Raw genomic sequence first — 16,699 nt, 5'->3', positions numbered from 1 at the left:
TAGGTGATTTGCCCATATTCACATATCTTGAAAGTGTCTGAGGATAGAGTTGAACCCAGGACATCTATTCTCAATCCTCTGAGCCACTCTATTGGCTCATATTACCCTGGCTGATATTTTTTTAATTTGGAGGGGTGAAAAGTACATGACTACTGTGCTTGCCCCAAATGCCAAACAAATGAAGGTCAACATGAAGCATTTGGAAATTAAGTCAAAGTGAAGTTGATGGACAAAGTTCTTACAGATGTTTGATCTACAAGGTGGATTCTCAACAAAAACAGCTTTATTTTTCTTTCCTAACTGGAAAGACTGCCTCACTCTTCTAGCCCAGTTTGAATGTTGCCCATCCAGAAAAGCTTTCACTCAAACACTATGTGAAGGAGTGATCACTCAAGAGAAGACAGTCCCAGGATGGTATCACATCCCTCTTTTGCCACTTGACTTTTCGCACAGGACACCCAATAGTCATAGGAACATGTATTTTGTTCTATTTCACTGATCTCTGCAAGGACCCTGTGAGGTAGGTGCTATAATTCCCTTTCTTCAAATGAGAGAAGTCACCTGCTCAGGATGGCCCAGCCAGTTTTGTCTGCTGTGGCATCTGAAATTGGCTCTTTCTGACGTCCAAGGCCACTGCTCTCCCCACTCTCACAGTTTCCTTCTCCTCTGCACCCCTGCTAAATGTCCTGCCCATACTACTTCTTTGGCATTTCTCCCACACAACTGCCTTGTGTCCTTCCCTACATGGTTAATTGCTAAAGAGCAGAGACTCTCTCCTCTTGGCATATTGCCGCAAATACTCTACAACTTTCCTCACCGTGATTGCATTTTGCACATTTCAGATGCAATTTTGATACCAAGTGGGGAAAACCAAGGCCTGGCCACTCTGGGGCTGTGGAGTGCAAATTCTCCTTTTGGTGTGAAGAGACTTCAAAGGAGGAAAGGACACATTTTACATTCCGTATAAGGGAACTGGGGAGAAAGAAGCTAAGCCTTTTGGGATAAGTCAATACTTGTGATAGCTCTTTAAAGTAAATGGCCTTTAGGGAGAAAGGGAGAAAGAGATAGAAAATGCCAGGACTTGGCTTTGACAAAAGAGGAATTTCTTTCATTCCCCCATTTTCAATCAATCTGGCATTCTGACCAGATGAATTGTGGCCATGTAGCCCCCACACAAACCTCCTTCCCATTGCCCCGCTTTCACTTACTTTTGTACTTTGGGCCGTCACAGTAGAAGGGCTATACAAAGATTCCTTGGAGTAGAGGGCCTGTTTGGCATCTAGAATGCTGCCCTGAGAATGGACAAAGACCTTTTATTGCACAAATGACTGAGTGGGACAATTAGGGCTATTCTAAGGCATTTGGAAAACTTGAATAAACATCCAAATATTTCCCCCCTGCAAACAAGACTTGGCTTTCTATGTGCTGGAACAGGAAACCAAAAGGACAAAGAAGAGAAATTGGCCAACGTGAAACATGGAAAATGACCACAAGATGGCAGGATTGCCCAAAACACAAGGTTGAGCCAATCCCTGCATTCTGGCTAGCTGTGAGTTCTTTCTGCCTTTAAGGTCAAAAGGAGCAACTTGGGCTGAACCTAGCCATAAAAGGACTCATTAAATAAGTCAAGAAATTAAATGAGAAAGAAAACGCAGGTTGATTGTTTTCAAAGTAAGGTCCAATGAAGAATTTTGGGGAATGGCTATGTTAAGCTATTTTTGTCAAATCAAAGTGTAAGTGTGCTTGCTATGTGCAGAGCACTCTCCTAGGTGCTGGGAAAGTTCAAAGTTTAATATAATTTTATTTTGTAAAATCTTTTCCCATGGTTCCATGTTTCAGGTTCTCTCCCTCCCTCCTCCTGGAACTGACAAGCAATCCCACTGAGTTAGGCGTGTTTTTTAACATAATTTTATTTTTTTAATATTTGAAGTTCAAAGTTTAGATGGGACGCAGTTCCTAATATCACGCAACTTATCATATAGCTTCTCTTCTAAGTCCTATCTGTGATTGCCTTCAAGAAAGTTCTCATAAATCAAGATGGAAAAATAAATGAGTTATAAAGGGGAAATATGAATAAACTCAGTCCATAAATCACCATGAGAGAATTCAAGCAACCATGGATTGTTGCCCAGGCTGTCGTGCAGGAAAATACTAACAAAGTACCTTATTCCTACGACAGTTTCCTTGCTAGAACAATTTTATATTTTTCCAGTGATATAACCTTTGTATGAGCTTTTGTATAATTAAAAAAAAACCCCATGAACAAGTATGCTAAAAAGAAGAAAAAGCAAAGCTATTACTTCAATTTGAATTTACAATAATATATGACAGGGTATGGCTTTTTGAGAAAGCTTTTAGCTAAAAAACAGCATACCCATTCAATTAAAACTCTTGCTTTGCTATATTACAGAAAATGTTAGAAAGAAGGCTTGCCATGAGGGTAATTACTCACAATCTCCTTTAGATGCTTATAGTCATGTATTTCACATAACAATGACAACACTACCACCAACACACTTACCTTCTCTAAGTAAGTATAGCTCCATATTTTCCCATCAGCCCAGGTTCGTGAAATTATCTTTCCACCCTGGTCATATTCCATTTTCTCAGTCCATGTCCCTCTTTGAATGTAAGTTACTAGTCCCGAGTGTGAATAGGTGATGTTCACTTCATTATATCTGCTGACGGGAGACCACAAAATCGGACGACCAGATTGGTCGTAAAGAATCCGGAGGGTGAATTTCCGATGGTCGTCATAAATTTTTCCTGTGCGGGTTATGTGATCAAAATCTATGGAGAGCAGGTTCCTGTTATGGGCCTAAAGAACAACATAAATACAAAACGTTAAAAAAACAACACTGGAACAAACCCCTTTGGCAGGTGGGAGGTGGAAAGAGCACATGAGCGGTGGTCTGATTCTTCTCTGGTCAACTGTAACCTTCTCTAGCACTCCTCCCAGATTCTCCTTGAAGATGAGAAATATCTCTAAAAGTGTGGAGGGAGAGTTGGCAAGAGAATGGAAGATTGTGGACATCACAATAGAAAGGAACACTTCCTTTTCTTCTTCTCCATCTCAAGTTCTGAATCATGACTTTCAATGGCCATGGTTTATGTGAACTAGATGCTTATTAAAAAGCAGTTGAATCCTATACTATCAGTCCTTCCTTCTAGTCCATATCGTCAAAGCTCGAACGTGACATTAAATCCTAGACAGGATATGCTGGATTCCATGCTTACCATCAACCCTCTTATAACCATGATCCCATTTCCTCTCCTGAATCCCAACACAAGGAAGACTGTGATTTAAAAATTCTGATAGTTCATGGTTCTGATAGTGGATCACAAACCAAAATATATGACCTTTCCCCCACTAGCAATTTAATTGATTTACTGAAGACTAACAAAGTGAAGAGTCAAAGGATTGGAAGTCATTACTCAGTACTTCAGAAAACAGCCATCAAGAATGAAACTTAATCAGTTGTTTGTTAAATAAAACAATAGGCAGAGCTCAATTTCCCCAACATTTCAATTGGTTGTGGTGGTATTAGACACTGACATACATTAACACGATTGGTTTAAAAATGCAAAGCTCAGTAGATAATCTGATATCAGGCAAATAAAAAATTCAGACCAGTATAGTCTGTTGAAGAAGCTAATGCTGAGAGGTAACTTCAAGATAATTGAATCTAATCTCCTCTCCCACTCCCTTTATACAGAGGGAAAGAAGTGAATTAGAATCCATGTTGCTGAACTTCCATTTGAACACACATTCCAGTATTTCTTTTTTCCCAATTCAAATACAGTTAAAAAACTTTTAATGAACCTAAATAGCCATTTCTTATGTATGGTAATTATGCCAAATGAATGACAGTAAGTCAAGATGGTAGGCCTGGAAAGACAGAATGAATGTAAGTAAAATTTTAAAGAAAACCAGACTCTCCTGGCGGAGTTGTGAACTGATCTAATCATTCTGGAGGGTAATTTGGAATTAGGCCCAAAGGGCTATGAAAATGCATTCCCTTTGATCCACTAATACCACTATTAGGTCTGTATCCAAAAGAGATAAAAAAATGGGAAAGGACCTGCTTGTACAAAAATACGTATAGTTGTTCCTTTTGTGTTGGCAAAGAATTGGAAACTAAAGGGAGGTCCTTCAATTGGAGAATGACTGAACAAATTGTGGTATATCTTTGTGCTAAAAGGAATAGCAAGATGATTTCAGAAAGAGCTGGAAAGACCTATGAGACCTGTTGCAGAGTGAAATAAGCACAACCAGGATTACACTGTATATAGTTAGAGCAATACTGTGGAATGATTAAATGTGATAGACTTAGCTACTATCAGTAATACAATGATCCAGGACAATTGTGAGTGACTTACGGAAAAGAATGCTATCCACCTCCAGAGAAAGAACTATTAGAATAGGAATACAGATGAAATTATATGATTTATCACTTGTTTATTTGCGCATATCTTTTAGGGTTTTCGTTTTATATGATTGTTCACTTACAAAAATGAATAATAAGGACATATGTCTTGCATGATAATCCATATTTAACTGCTTCACAGCTCTGGGAGGGGGGAAGGAAGAAGGATGGAGATAATTTGAATCATATAGCTTTGAAAAACTTAAGTAGAAACTTGTTATTATATGTAATTTGTAATCGATAAATAGTAATAATAAAATTATTGGGCATTCAAAATAAATTTGAAAAAACAGGAAAGGGGAAAAGAACAGGAAATTGAGGGGATATCCATCCATTGAGGAATGGTTGGACAAATTGTGGTATATAATTGTGATGGAATATTACTACACCATAAGAAACAATGAGCAGGTTAATTGAAAATTTTTTTAAAGACCTAAATGAAATGATGAAAAGTAAAATGAGTAGAATCAGGGGAACATAAACTATAGTAAGAGAATTAATATTGGAAGAATAACTTGTGAATGTCAGCCTCCAGAGAATTAACTGAAAAACAGAAAAGACACCATCCATCCATCCATCCATCCATTTATACCAGGGGGAAAAAAGGGACTCTAACATTATCAGATTATCATCAGTGATCCTCAAAATTATTTAGTGCTGGTTAAAAAAATGGATGGAAAGGAAGTACTTTTATAGCCAGAATTGGGGAGAAGGTTCTTAACCAAATGATAGAATTGAATGTAAAAGATAAAATAATCTATTTCTGTTTCATAAAATTCAAGAGCTTTTGCACAAAAAAGCAATGTAAAAAGATAACAAAGAGACACTGAGAATGGTAAAAAGTTTGCATTAAAAAAATTGACAAAATGTGAAACTCAACATAAACAGAGAATTGACACAAATAGAACCAATCTATATATATAGTCAAAAGATATGAACAATTGTCAAAATTCAAACCATAAACTATCAAGCACATATGAAAAATTGCTCTGAATCACTAATAAGAGAAATACAAAATAAGACAGCTCTGAGGTTTTACTTCCCATCCATCAAATTAGCAAAGTTGATAAAAGATGGAAATTTAGTCAATGTTGAAAAGGATATGTAGGAAAATAGGTGGTATATTCCTAAATCATTGATGGAATTGTGAAATTGCACAGATAAAATTGACAAAACTCTTCCCTGAGAGGAACTTAGATTTTTTTTTGTTTCATGGAAATATACAACAATATAAAAATGAATTTTGGGAAGGAGGGTACTGCGTACTGGGCAGGAAAATCTTTATGTCGGTATTTATACTTTAGCTGAATCTTAGAGGAAATAAGAAATTGTAAGAGGCAGAGATGAAGAGGAAAACACATTCCAGGCATGGAAACACAGTTCAAAAATAGATATGGCAGATAAACTTTCATGTGTGGGGAACTGCCATAGGAAAGGCACATTGGGCTATTCTGGTGTGTGGGAAGGGAAAAATGTTTAAAAAGGTAAGGTAGATAAGGTTGGGAACTAGGTTATGAAGGGCCTTAAATGCCAAACAGAGAGTTTATATTTGTTCTCTTAGTAATAAGGAGCCACTGGAATTTATTGAGTAGAGGAGTAGCATGATTAGATGTGCACTTCAAATTATTTTGTTAGTCAAGTGAAAGACAGAGATGAAATGGGGAGAGACAAGGCAAAACAGAATTAGCCAAATGGAAAAAAATACAAAAACTAAAGTAAGAAAAAAATTCCAAAAAATTAGAATTGGGCAAATAGGAGCTAATGAATCTGCATGACATCAGGAAACATGACAAAATCAAAAGACTGAAAAGATAGAAAAAAAATCTGAAACACTTCACCGGAAAATAATTGACATGGAAAATAGATCCATAAAATAAAAAAAGCCCTCAAAACATCACAGAAAACTGCTCCCATCTCTTCAAATAAGGGAAAAAGAGAAAACAAGAGAATCCACTAATCATCTCCTGAAAAAGACTCCAAAATAAAATACTCCAGGACTCTTATAGCCAAATTCCAGAACTCCCAGGCCATGGAAAAAGTATGACAAGCATCCAGAAGCAAACAACTTAAAAGTTGTGAACCCACAGTTAGGATTATCCAGAATCTACTAGCCTCTACCTTAAAGGACCGGAAGGCATGGAATATGATATTCTGAAAGGCAAATGATTTAGAACTACAACCAAGAATTACATACCCAGCAAAAAAAATCCTACACTGATGTGGAGTGAAATGAGCAGAACCAGGAGAACATTATACACAATAACAAACATTGTGGGACATTCAATTGTAATAGATTTTGCTACTAACAACAATGCAACGATTCAGAACAATCCAGAAGGACTTATGAGAAAGAATGCCATCCACATCTATAGAAAGAATTGTGGGAATAAAAATGCAGAAGGAAGCCCTATGATTTATCACTTATTTATATGGGCCATGATTTGGGGTTTTAGTTTTAAAAGATTACTTTTACAAAAGTGAATAATATGGAAATAGGTTTTGAGTGATAATACAAAAGAATTGCTTGTCAGCTCTGGTAGAGGGGAGGAAAGAGGGAAGGGAGATAATGTGAATCATGTAACCATGGAAAATATTAAAAAATTATATTTAAAAAGTCTTACAGGGGTAAAAAATAGATGTGGAATGAAATAGAGTAATTCTAGACTTTACTGACCAAAAAACCAGAGGTGAAAAGAAAATGTGATGAGTAAATTCAATACTTAAAAGAAGCATAAAAAGATAAAGTGAAAATGTAATGATTTTGATAATTGAGTTAAATTGAGTTACCTAAGTTAATAATTTAAATGCTTAAGATAGCTTTGATACTTGGGAATCAAAAAGTATTCAAGATACTTAAGAACTTTATCACTATTAGAACAATGAAAACCAGTATATGTAGAAAGAAGGAAGTAAGCTAAATAAGATAAGGTGATATCCAAAAAACAAATCAAGGGACAAGAAGGAGGAAGACATTGGGAGAAGAGAAAAGATAGAAGCGAGGTAAACTATCTCCCATGAAAAGGTCCATAATAGTCAATAAAAAAGATGAAGTAGGTGGTGGGCTATACCTAAACCTTACTCTCATGGGAATTAGCTCAAAGTGGGAATAACAACCATACTCACTCAACTATAGAAACTTATCTTGCCCTGTAGGAAAATAGGAGGGTAAAAGGAATAAGGGAAGGGGAAGAGATGGACAAAAAGGAGGAAGAAATAGGGGAAGCAGTGATTGGAAAAAAATCTGTGAACAAGAAGAGAGAAAATGGTAAGTGGGGAGAATAAGAGAAAAGGAAACACACAATTAGTAATCATAACTGTGAATGTGAATGAGATGCACTCATCCAGATTGATACTAAGTATTGATTCCAAGGCAGAAGACCATGAACTCATTTCTTAATAAAAAAAATGAGCATTTTAGCTGCACAACTAGGATCAGGGCTACATTTCCACTGGAAGGTTGTCACAGGTCAATACCTGTCTACTGATTATATATATATATATATATATATATATATATATATATATATACATATATATAAATATATATAATATTTTAATGCTATGTTCAGATCTCTGGATAACGTATAGTGCTTTGGATGTTTCTATAAAAATACTGATTTCCAATACAGAGATTAAAAAATATTAAATTAAAAATTAAAAAAATTAAAAAATAAATGTCATACCATGCCATGAACTGATACTACATGGAGAATGAATTGGAGTTGCTACTCATTTACCTAGCATTACATTCCAGATGCATTCTTTACATGTTGTTTCCTTGACCCCACATATCACATTGGAATTGAAACCACTTAATTCCCAGATGGGGTTAAGTTATCATCATCTGGAAGAACTGATCTGTTTAACCCATGGCCAGGCAAGGTCCTAGAGAGAGACTGGACTTCTAGCTTTGCACTGATGGAGTGGGATAGTTGGGAGAATGCAGGACTGTTTAAACCTTGGTTTAACATAGCCCTTGAGGGGCCTGGGAAGCAGCAGTAGGTATTTTGGGGTCTTAAAAGAAGGGAGTTAGTAAGGGCTCTGAAAGCAAAATCTACTCTACTTTGCAATTTTTCTAAGGGATAGCCTAGCTTGAAACCAATTCAGAGGGGGAAGATTTAAGTTGGAGAATGAGAGTTTCCAGCATTCTATTTCTCAAAAGTTTGATTTACAAATAATTAAGTTAAATTTGAAATTGCGTTGAGTAACTCCTTTGCTATGTCTTATTTTAATGGTGGGTAGGTGTTGATTGAATTCTCAAGGGTCCTTCTACCTTGTGCTGCAGTCTACTCAGTTTTTCTCAGTTACAGAAGAGTGGGCAAGGCCAGCTGCCCTGGTTACTTACAAAGTTGATGGCAAGGTCTGGAAATGAAATAGCATAGTGCTTTCTAAACTGAACTAACTTAGAAAACAGCATGAAGCATGGGAGAAAGAAAACCTGGAATTGGTAGACCTCAGGGTGGGGAGAATAAGAGTAAGCTGCCATCACTTTCTGGCTGGTGGCCAGACCAAACTAGGTTATTATATTTGACCTATGGTCTATTTCTCTGCTTTTCCATCATAGACAGCTAGACTGTTTCTCTTTCCTGAGTACAGGTCACTTATTCATATTCCTAAAATGAAATTAAAAAACGGACAAAAAATACACAACTATTCTGATTCTGGAGGGTGCTTAACCCTTTTCCCTACATTGCTGATGACACCCCAATTGCAATGATTGGAGATGAATTTTTGCTTCATTGTGCATGTAAACACATAATCATCCCACTGATTTTATGGTTTGAATTGTGCATTTGATACTTTAAAAAAAGAAGGTAACTGCAGGCCCATGGTTTTGTTTTGAGATCCCGTGTAATGACAAACTCTACACACTAATTGCATTCTCACCCACGGATGCTACAAATTATAATTTGGATCTAGTCCCTGAACCATTTTGCTTTTAACGAATATGTAATCTTTGATTGTTATAGACACTTAGATTTCTCTGTGCTAACGGAAGGCCGATTTACACAGTCAAGATGATGCAATAGAGGAAGAGTTAAATTAATGCTAAAGTATCTCACAAAGGATATAATTCGACTAGATTTTGGGTCATGGGGAATTACGTTTGAAAACAAACCATACAGTGCAGTGTTGGTCGGCTTAATAGGGTCACTGAAGGATGCCTCTGAAATAGCCAATCTGGAATTCACTCAGATCAAGTAGGACATCATTTTTTTCTGTTTTTTTTTTTGAGAGGGGAGGCAGCAAGTCTTTGATATAGGAAACAAGTTCCCTTTGGCTTTGGATTGAAACCCTTAGATTAGAAACAACCCTCATCACTTCAATTTCGCAAAGAAGGCAGTATTATGCCATTTCTTTTTCTTTTCAGCTAGAAGGAGAAGAATGGATGTGACAAGTGTCCTAATGGACGAACATTTGTTATAGATCACCTTACCAAATGGGCTTGTAAAGGATTCTGCAATTTTGTGCATGAATAGCTAGCATTCATTGTTATCTATGTTGGGCTGGTTTTCCAAAGAAGTGCCATATTTTACACAGAAAACCAGAATCTGCTCATTGCACTGACGAGACCCATGGAAGAGCTCCCAATGATCATGGGGCAAAAGGGGGAAATTTGTTGTAATCAACCAAGAGATTTCTAAAAGCCTGGATATAGGGCCATTCGAAAGATCAAATATCTGAATTTTTTTACCTTTTATCTTGATGTGTGGGTGACATGGAGAAAGCCAAAGAACTTTATATCCTCCAAAAGAAGTTAAAAAAGTCCCATGCACATATTTTCTCAAATAAATGAAATCAACTAAAGGAATTCACATCTCCTAAATTTTCCAATTTTCCCTTTATTAGAAGTTGAATAGCATGACATAGTAAACATTAATTATTTCAAAAGCACTGAACTATACAGTATGAGACAGTGTAAGAATCAGAAGATCAGGATTCTAGACCTGGCCCTTACTACTTAATAGAAGTATGACCTTGAGCAAAGTCCTTCCCCTCTACCCCTTGGGACTCAAGTTGCTCCTCTGGAAAATGGAAATAATAATAACAGCTTACTTCTTTATCTCCTCATATCCAAATGGTTCACAAGAATTGTCAATTCCCCTCTTACCTCCATCTCCTTTTTACTCATAGAGCCGGCTATCACCCCAGTTCATGCCCTCAGTCTTCCCTGGACTATTGCAGTACTCTATTAATCACTTTCTTGGATCTCGAGTCCTTCCTATATCTATCCTTCTTACACATAACTAATAAAGAGAAGTTCAAAAACCACACTATGATCATGTTATTCCCATGTTCAAAAACTCCAGTGACTCCCGCTTGCCTCTAGGATAAAATACAACCCTTCTATTTGGCTTTTAAGGCCTTTTACAATCTGGCTCCAGCCTGCCTTTCCACATTCATTGCATATTAGTCCCTTTCATATGTTCTATGGTCCAATTGGTCAACCTGCTGCTTGTTCTCCATAGGTAACATTTCAGTACTCATTTCTGTGTCTGTATATAAACTGTCCTTCATGGCTTACTCTTAATGTTTCATAGCTAGTATGTGCCAGAGGCAAGGTTGGAACTCAGGTCTTCCTGGTCTCTAGGACAATTCGCTATTCCATTTTATCTCATTGATGATAGAGCATTTAAAAAGTTTGAAAAGTGCCTGGGCACTGTTCTTTCCTCTACATCACCTTGCTTCTCAGGGAAGGTGCCTGCCATTCCTATCTCACAGGATTGTACTGGCCCATATAATCATGCATATGAAGCTGATCTAAATGTTTCTTTCAGTAAAATATTATCATTGGTAAATAACTGATTAGTGACTGGCCAACTTATGAAAAATGTTCAAATGGTTCTGCTTATGTGCGAAACCCCTAACTCAGTAGCTGGAATATTTAGACTGTGTCTACACAACAGTGATAAAAGTATTGGAAAAGAACAACAGTGATTCATCTATTTAATACCAAACAACAGGTTTGTTGGGTTTCATCATGGCATTGCCTGATTGTTCTTTGCATTGTATAGACCAGGAGTATGTTTACGATCTTAGCTACCGTAGTATATCAAGATATTGTTTCCTACTCACAATTGCCATTGTTCTAGGGCCTAAAAGAAGGGAAGAAAACTGGCTCATTTGTCCTTCTGATATTAGTAATTATTTTACAGAGCATTTGAAAACATGGAGAGCACATGGAGAGAAAACTGGTGCTTACAGAAAGGCCACAGGGGTGAGGATTTTAACATGTAATCACTGTGAATTCAGATTATTGAGGGTCTGAAAAATCCTCCAATTCTCACCCTCCAAGAAAGGTCTTCTCTGACTAAGCTTGCCCTTAGGCTGCCCCTTTAATCTTAATGTGCAGGTGATTTACCCAGGGTCACATAGCAGGTATGTGTCTCAGGTGAGAAATGGCCCCAGGTCTTAATATCTGCTTCTATTTCAACTACCCCCCCCCCCACTCTGGCTTCTGACTCCATTCTTCTACTGAGGCTGTTCTCATAAAGTTCACTATAACATCGTAATCATTAAATTCAATGGCCTGTTAAAGAACATATTTTCATGTTCTTTCACATGGAATTTAACACCGTTGACCATTTCTTCTTTCTTGGTAGCATTTCCCTTAGATTTCATGTCACCATTTTCTACCAGGTCATCTATCTACCCCTCTATCCTTTACACTTCCTTTCTTCTCTTTCTGTCCTTTCTCCCTTGGTGATGTCATCAATCCCCCAAACTTCAGGTATCGTTTCTACAACGATGACTACCATCCCAATATCTCTCCTGGCTTCCAGGACCACATCTCCAACTGCCTGTTAGAGATTTCTAATCCAATGGACTGCTTTTATCTGAAACTTGGTCTGTCCAAAACAAAATCCATCTTTTCCATAAACCTGTCCCTCTTCTGAACTTCTCTATTTCTGTTATGCCACCAATGTCTTTCAAGTCATTCAGGTCTGAAACTTGAGTCATTTTTGAGTTGTCCGTCTCACCACATCTAATCAGCTGGCGAGTCCTCTTGACTTGAAAGATAGTCAAATCCAAGACCTTTCTTTCTCAAATCTTTCCTCTACTCTTACTGCCACTCTTCTAGTTGAATCCTTTATCACTCTGCACTTGTACCATTAGAACAGTTGAAATGCTTTCTCTGACTTCAGTTGCTTTCCTCTCCAATCCATCTTTTGCATATCTCTGCCTGAAGCACAGTTCTGATTATGTCACTGTCCTGCTCAAGGACCTTCAGTGGCTTCCCACTGACTGAAGGATTGAAAATCCTTAGCCTAAGATTTAAGGTTCTTTTGTGTATTTTTGTTCAAGTGTCAAAGATTACTTCAACATCTCTCCCTATTGAAAACTTGCAAGGGTGAGTTGCTACCTCCTCCTTCCCTGACTCCTTCTTTCCCACCACCTCTGAGATCCTTCCCATCCTGGTCACTCATTCTGTAGGTTGCAGTAGATGTACCCCTGTCTTATTCCTTCTACCAGATTGTGAATTCCTTGAACGCAGAGACCATACTATTGCTTATCTTTCCATTCAGTTGGTACTTACTCAATATTAGCTGAATTAGACCAAGTTACATTGAGGGTGGGAGAGGAGGCCCTGCTGAGGTATAGCTAGTTGCATAATGATGGCCTGTATCTAGGTAAAGAAGAGTCTAAACAGTAGAAGACCATCAACTTCATAACTGGCCTCAAACTGCCTCCATTATGAAGTCAAATGTTCTTTAGAACTCTGTTGATTCAACAAATACTTTCTGCAACCCTGGCAAAGACTTCCCCATGATTTATATGGTTGACTTACCCGTAGCCTCCTTTCAAATGCCGACATGTTGCCTTTGGTCTGCTCCTTCCGCTGCCGCCACTCAATAACGTTAGAATTGTGCTCTCCAGGCAGGGAAATATTGCACTTGCCCAAGGTGGGGTTGACTGCCCCAGCGAGAATGTGTGGCTCAGTGTTGAGAGTGATCTCCATGCCACTTGCAAAGGTAACCCGGAGGGATCCATCGGGGCTCACACGATAGGTACTCTGGGTATTATCTGTTGATAGAACAAGATTTGGGAGGGGGGAAAGAACACACAATCTGAGTTCTCCTTTGGACCTCTTAACTATTCAGATAGGTAAACTCTCATTCTGCCCTTTTTAAAAATCTCCCAATTTTCTTGTTTCTTAAACAGAAATTTCTATTCTAAACCTACATGCTAACTTCTTTCTCTTTTTCATTTTAAGAAAATTCCCTCTGGCTTGTTAGGTTGGCCTGCTTTGTTTGATATGTTAAACTTAGCTTCCATATTACCCAAGGAGAGCTCAGGCCTCTGGCAGCACTTCTCTCATCTCCTTCAACTCTCAAAGAAGATTTCTACTAAAGACTACCTCTGATCCTTTCCAGCAGAGCTGTGATGCCCTGGAATGACTTACTGCCTCCCGAGTACACACCATTTTGTACCAAGCCCCAGAAGCAAACTCCTCAATTCCATTTCCCTCCAGGAAAGCTGTCTTGGATAAGAAAGAAAGGGAAGGAATGCAGTCCTTTAGATCACTCCCATAATTCTCTATTTCTCTCTAGTACCAATGGGGACAGATTTCACTTCATTTAGAAATATGCTAATTAGATCTGGAGCATGTAGATCAATGAATCACAGACTCAAAGAATTTTGGAGACCAAAGAAGCTTAGAGGCCATTATAACACAGCGCCAGCCAAGCTACCCACCTGCTACTGGAAGACCTCAAAATAAGGGGGACCCCATGACCTCCTAGGACACTCCCTTTCACTTTGGCAGAATTTTAATCATTGGGAAGTGTTTTGCTACTACCAAATATAAATTTGCCTTTTGGTAACATCCATTTTTATAGATGGGAGTATGGGGTATATTTGAGAGGTTCCCATTCCATGGCTCCAGGAAGAAGAGCTGGAATATGAGCTTAGGTTCTCATATGTGTGAGAAGAAGTGTGCCATGTAGTGGAATGGCAAGGATTTGGGAGTAAGGAGGACTTAGACTGAATCCTGGCTTGGCTCCTGGTGCAGTGAGCCATGGTGACAAAGGCATTGGGTGGCGGAGGGGAGATTCAAATGCCTGCCCTTTGAATCCAAATCTGTCATGTCCCACTGTACCACATGAACTTGCAAAATCTGATGCCTTTCCATTAAGCTCAAATTTGTCAATTATGTTGCTTTGGACAATTGATATGTACCAAGATGTGTAGAAGGTTGAAGAGGGAGAGAAAAAGAAACTGGCTGAAGCCAGGCTTCATATAATATTAATAGTGCACATCAAACCAAAGCTTTAAAGTTGGCAAAGGGAACAGAGCTTGTCTTACCATGTTTTAGAATGTATATGGTACTCGTGGCTGTAAAGTTGGTGGCTGTGATGACATTTTCTCGGTTGGAAGTGTCCAGCTCCACTTTGGTGAGCTTCTCCAGGTCACTGTGGTAATTGCTGACCTCTCCAGTAGGAAAAGTGACATTGGTCAGATGGCCCTCAAGGTCATACCTGGGTGATTTAACCCAAATCAGTTGTGAGACATTTTGGCAGAACAACAGGTTTTTTAGGAACACCACTACTAGGCTTGTACCCCAAAGAGATAAAAAATGTTTGTATAAGAATATTCATAGCTGCGCTCTTTGTGGTGGCCAAAAATTGGAAAATGAGGGGCTGCCCTTCAATTGGGGAATGGCTGAACAAATTGTGGTATCTGTTGGTGATGGAATACTGTTGAGCTATCAGGAATCTGGAGGATTTCTATATGAAATGGGAAAGCCTCAGTGAACTGATGTGGAGTGAAATGAGCAAAACCAGGAGAACCTAGTACATAGAAACTGAAACATTGTGGGACAATCAAATGTAACTGACTTTGCTACTACTAATAATGCAATGACCCAGGACAATTCTGAAGGACTTATGAGAAAGAACACTATCCACATCCAGAGGAAGAACTGTGGGAGTAGAAACACAGAAGAAAAACAACTGCTTGATCACTTGTTTATAGGGGCATAGTTACTATGGAAATGGGTTTTGAATGATAATACACATATAATAACCCAGTGGAATTGCTTGTTAGCTCCAGGAGAGGAGAGGGAAGAGGAGAGAGAGAACATAAATCATATAACCATGGAAAAATACTTAAAAAAATAAAAAAGAACTTGTCCTTTTGTACAGCCAAGGTAATGTAACTTTAAGCTCCGTTACCAAGCATTATTAATGTTGTGTTATAAAAATTGTTTGTGATTGAGACATCTAGGTGGCACCATATTACAAAGAATGCTGGCCATGGAGTCAGGAAGACCTGATTTCAAATCTACCTGGGTCACCCTGGGCAAATCATTTCACCCTGTTTGCCTCATTTTCCTCATCTGTAAAAGAACCTGGAGAAGGAAATGGCAAGTCTTTGCCAAGAAAACCCCAAATGGGGTCACCAAGAGCCTGACACAACTGAGACACAACAGCAGAATGATCGGTTACCCCAATGGAATCTGAAACTTCAATGCCAAGTTAATAAGCATTTATTAAATTCCTATAATGTGCAAATCACTTGTGCTAAATGCTGGCAATAAAAAGAAAATCAAGGAACTTGTGATCTAAAGTGACTGAGATCGTGAAATCTAAATCTTTGCCAGCTTTTTTGAACCGTTTTGTCTTTCAACTTGTTTTTTAAAGGAATAAACGCAAAATGGTAATGAATTATAGGTGGAAACCAGTTTAGAAACGGGGCTGTTGTAGAGAAGAAATGATTCAGCAAGTTCAGCGTTTGCTTCAAAAGTTGCTCAAGTGTGATGCCAGAGATGCACCACTAGAGAGTGCTGTCTATCAAGGAGAAAAAGGACACCTCCTGAGAAAGACCCAGGAGGCCCAAGTTTACTTTGCCTTGAGAAAGGAAAAAAAGGATTTCTTCTGTCTTTTCAGTTCCCATGTTTGGAGTGAGGAAATCCTCCTAGTAGGATGAACAAACACAAAGAAGACTGGAAACATGATCACTAGAATATTCCGGAATGGCCCCCGCTCATCGTCCCTCTCTGATCTTTCAACTATTTCCGAGCTCAGCTCGTCATGTTGGGTAACGTGTACGTGTACTTTGGATGACAGCTTCAGAGCCCAGAGGGACCAGAAAGGCGGACTAGTTAGTCTGCTTAAAACAATCAGCGCCACTGACAAGCTCCCTGTCCTCCAAATCAAAACCTTCTCTCTGGAAGGATTCTGATGGGGATGGGGAGTTTGATGGAACTATGAACAATAAATTCAACTTCATTCCAAGTAAAGGCATTTGTGGGAAACTGATCACTGTTG

At 38.4% G+C, this 16,699-nt stretch overlaps 1 protein-coding gene across 6 annotated transcripts in view; it reads right to left on the bottom strand.

Moving 5' to 3' along the window:
* The window catches only part of TENM1 (teneurin transmembrane protein 1), an 864,097-nt gene that overhangs the window by 11,216 nt on the left and 836,182 nt on the right, over positions 1–16,699 (bottom strand). For all 6 annotated transcript variants that reach the window (XM_056808890.1, XM_056808889.1, XM_056808891.1 and 3 more), the window contains 4 exons: positions 14,736–14,908; positions 13,219–13,454; positions 2,522–2,818; positions 1,209–1,292 (listed from right to left, as the gene is read on the bottom strand). In XM_056808890.1, coding sequence (XP_056664868.1) covers positions 1,209–1,292; positions 2,522–2,818; positions 13,219–13,454; positions 14,736–14,908 — 790 coding nt within the window. The remainder of the gene's footprint in view (positions 1–1,208; positions 1,293–2,521; positions 2,819–13,218; positions 13,455–14,735; positions 14,909–16,699) is intronic.

This window comes from Monodelphis domestica, chromosome X (assembly GCF_027887165.1).
Source record: "Monodelphis domestica isolate mMonDom1 chromosome X, mMonDom1.pri, whole genome shotgun sequence".
In the NCBI taxonomy this organism is placed as follows: Eukaryota; Metazoa; Chordata; class Mammalia; order Didelphimorphia; family Didelphidae; genus Monodelphis; species Monodelphis domestica.
This window is presented reverse-complemented; position numbering and strand designations above follow the sequence as displayed.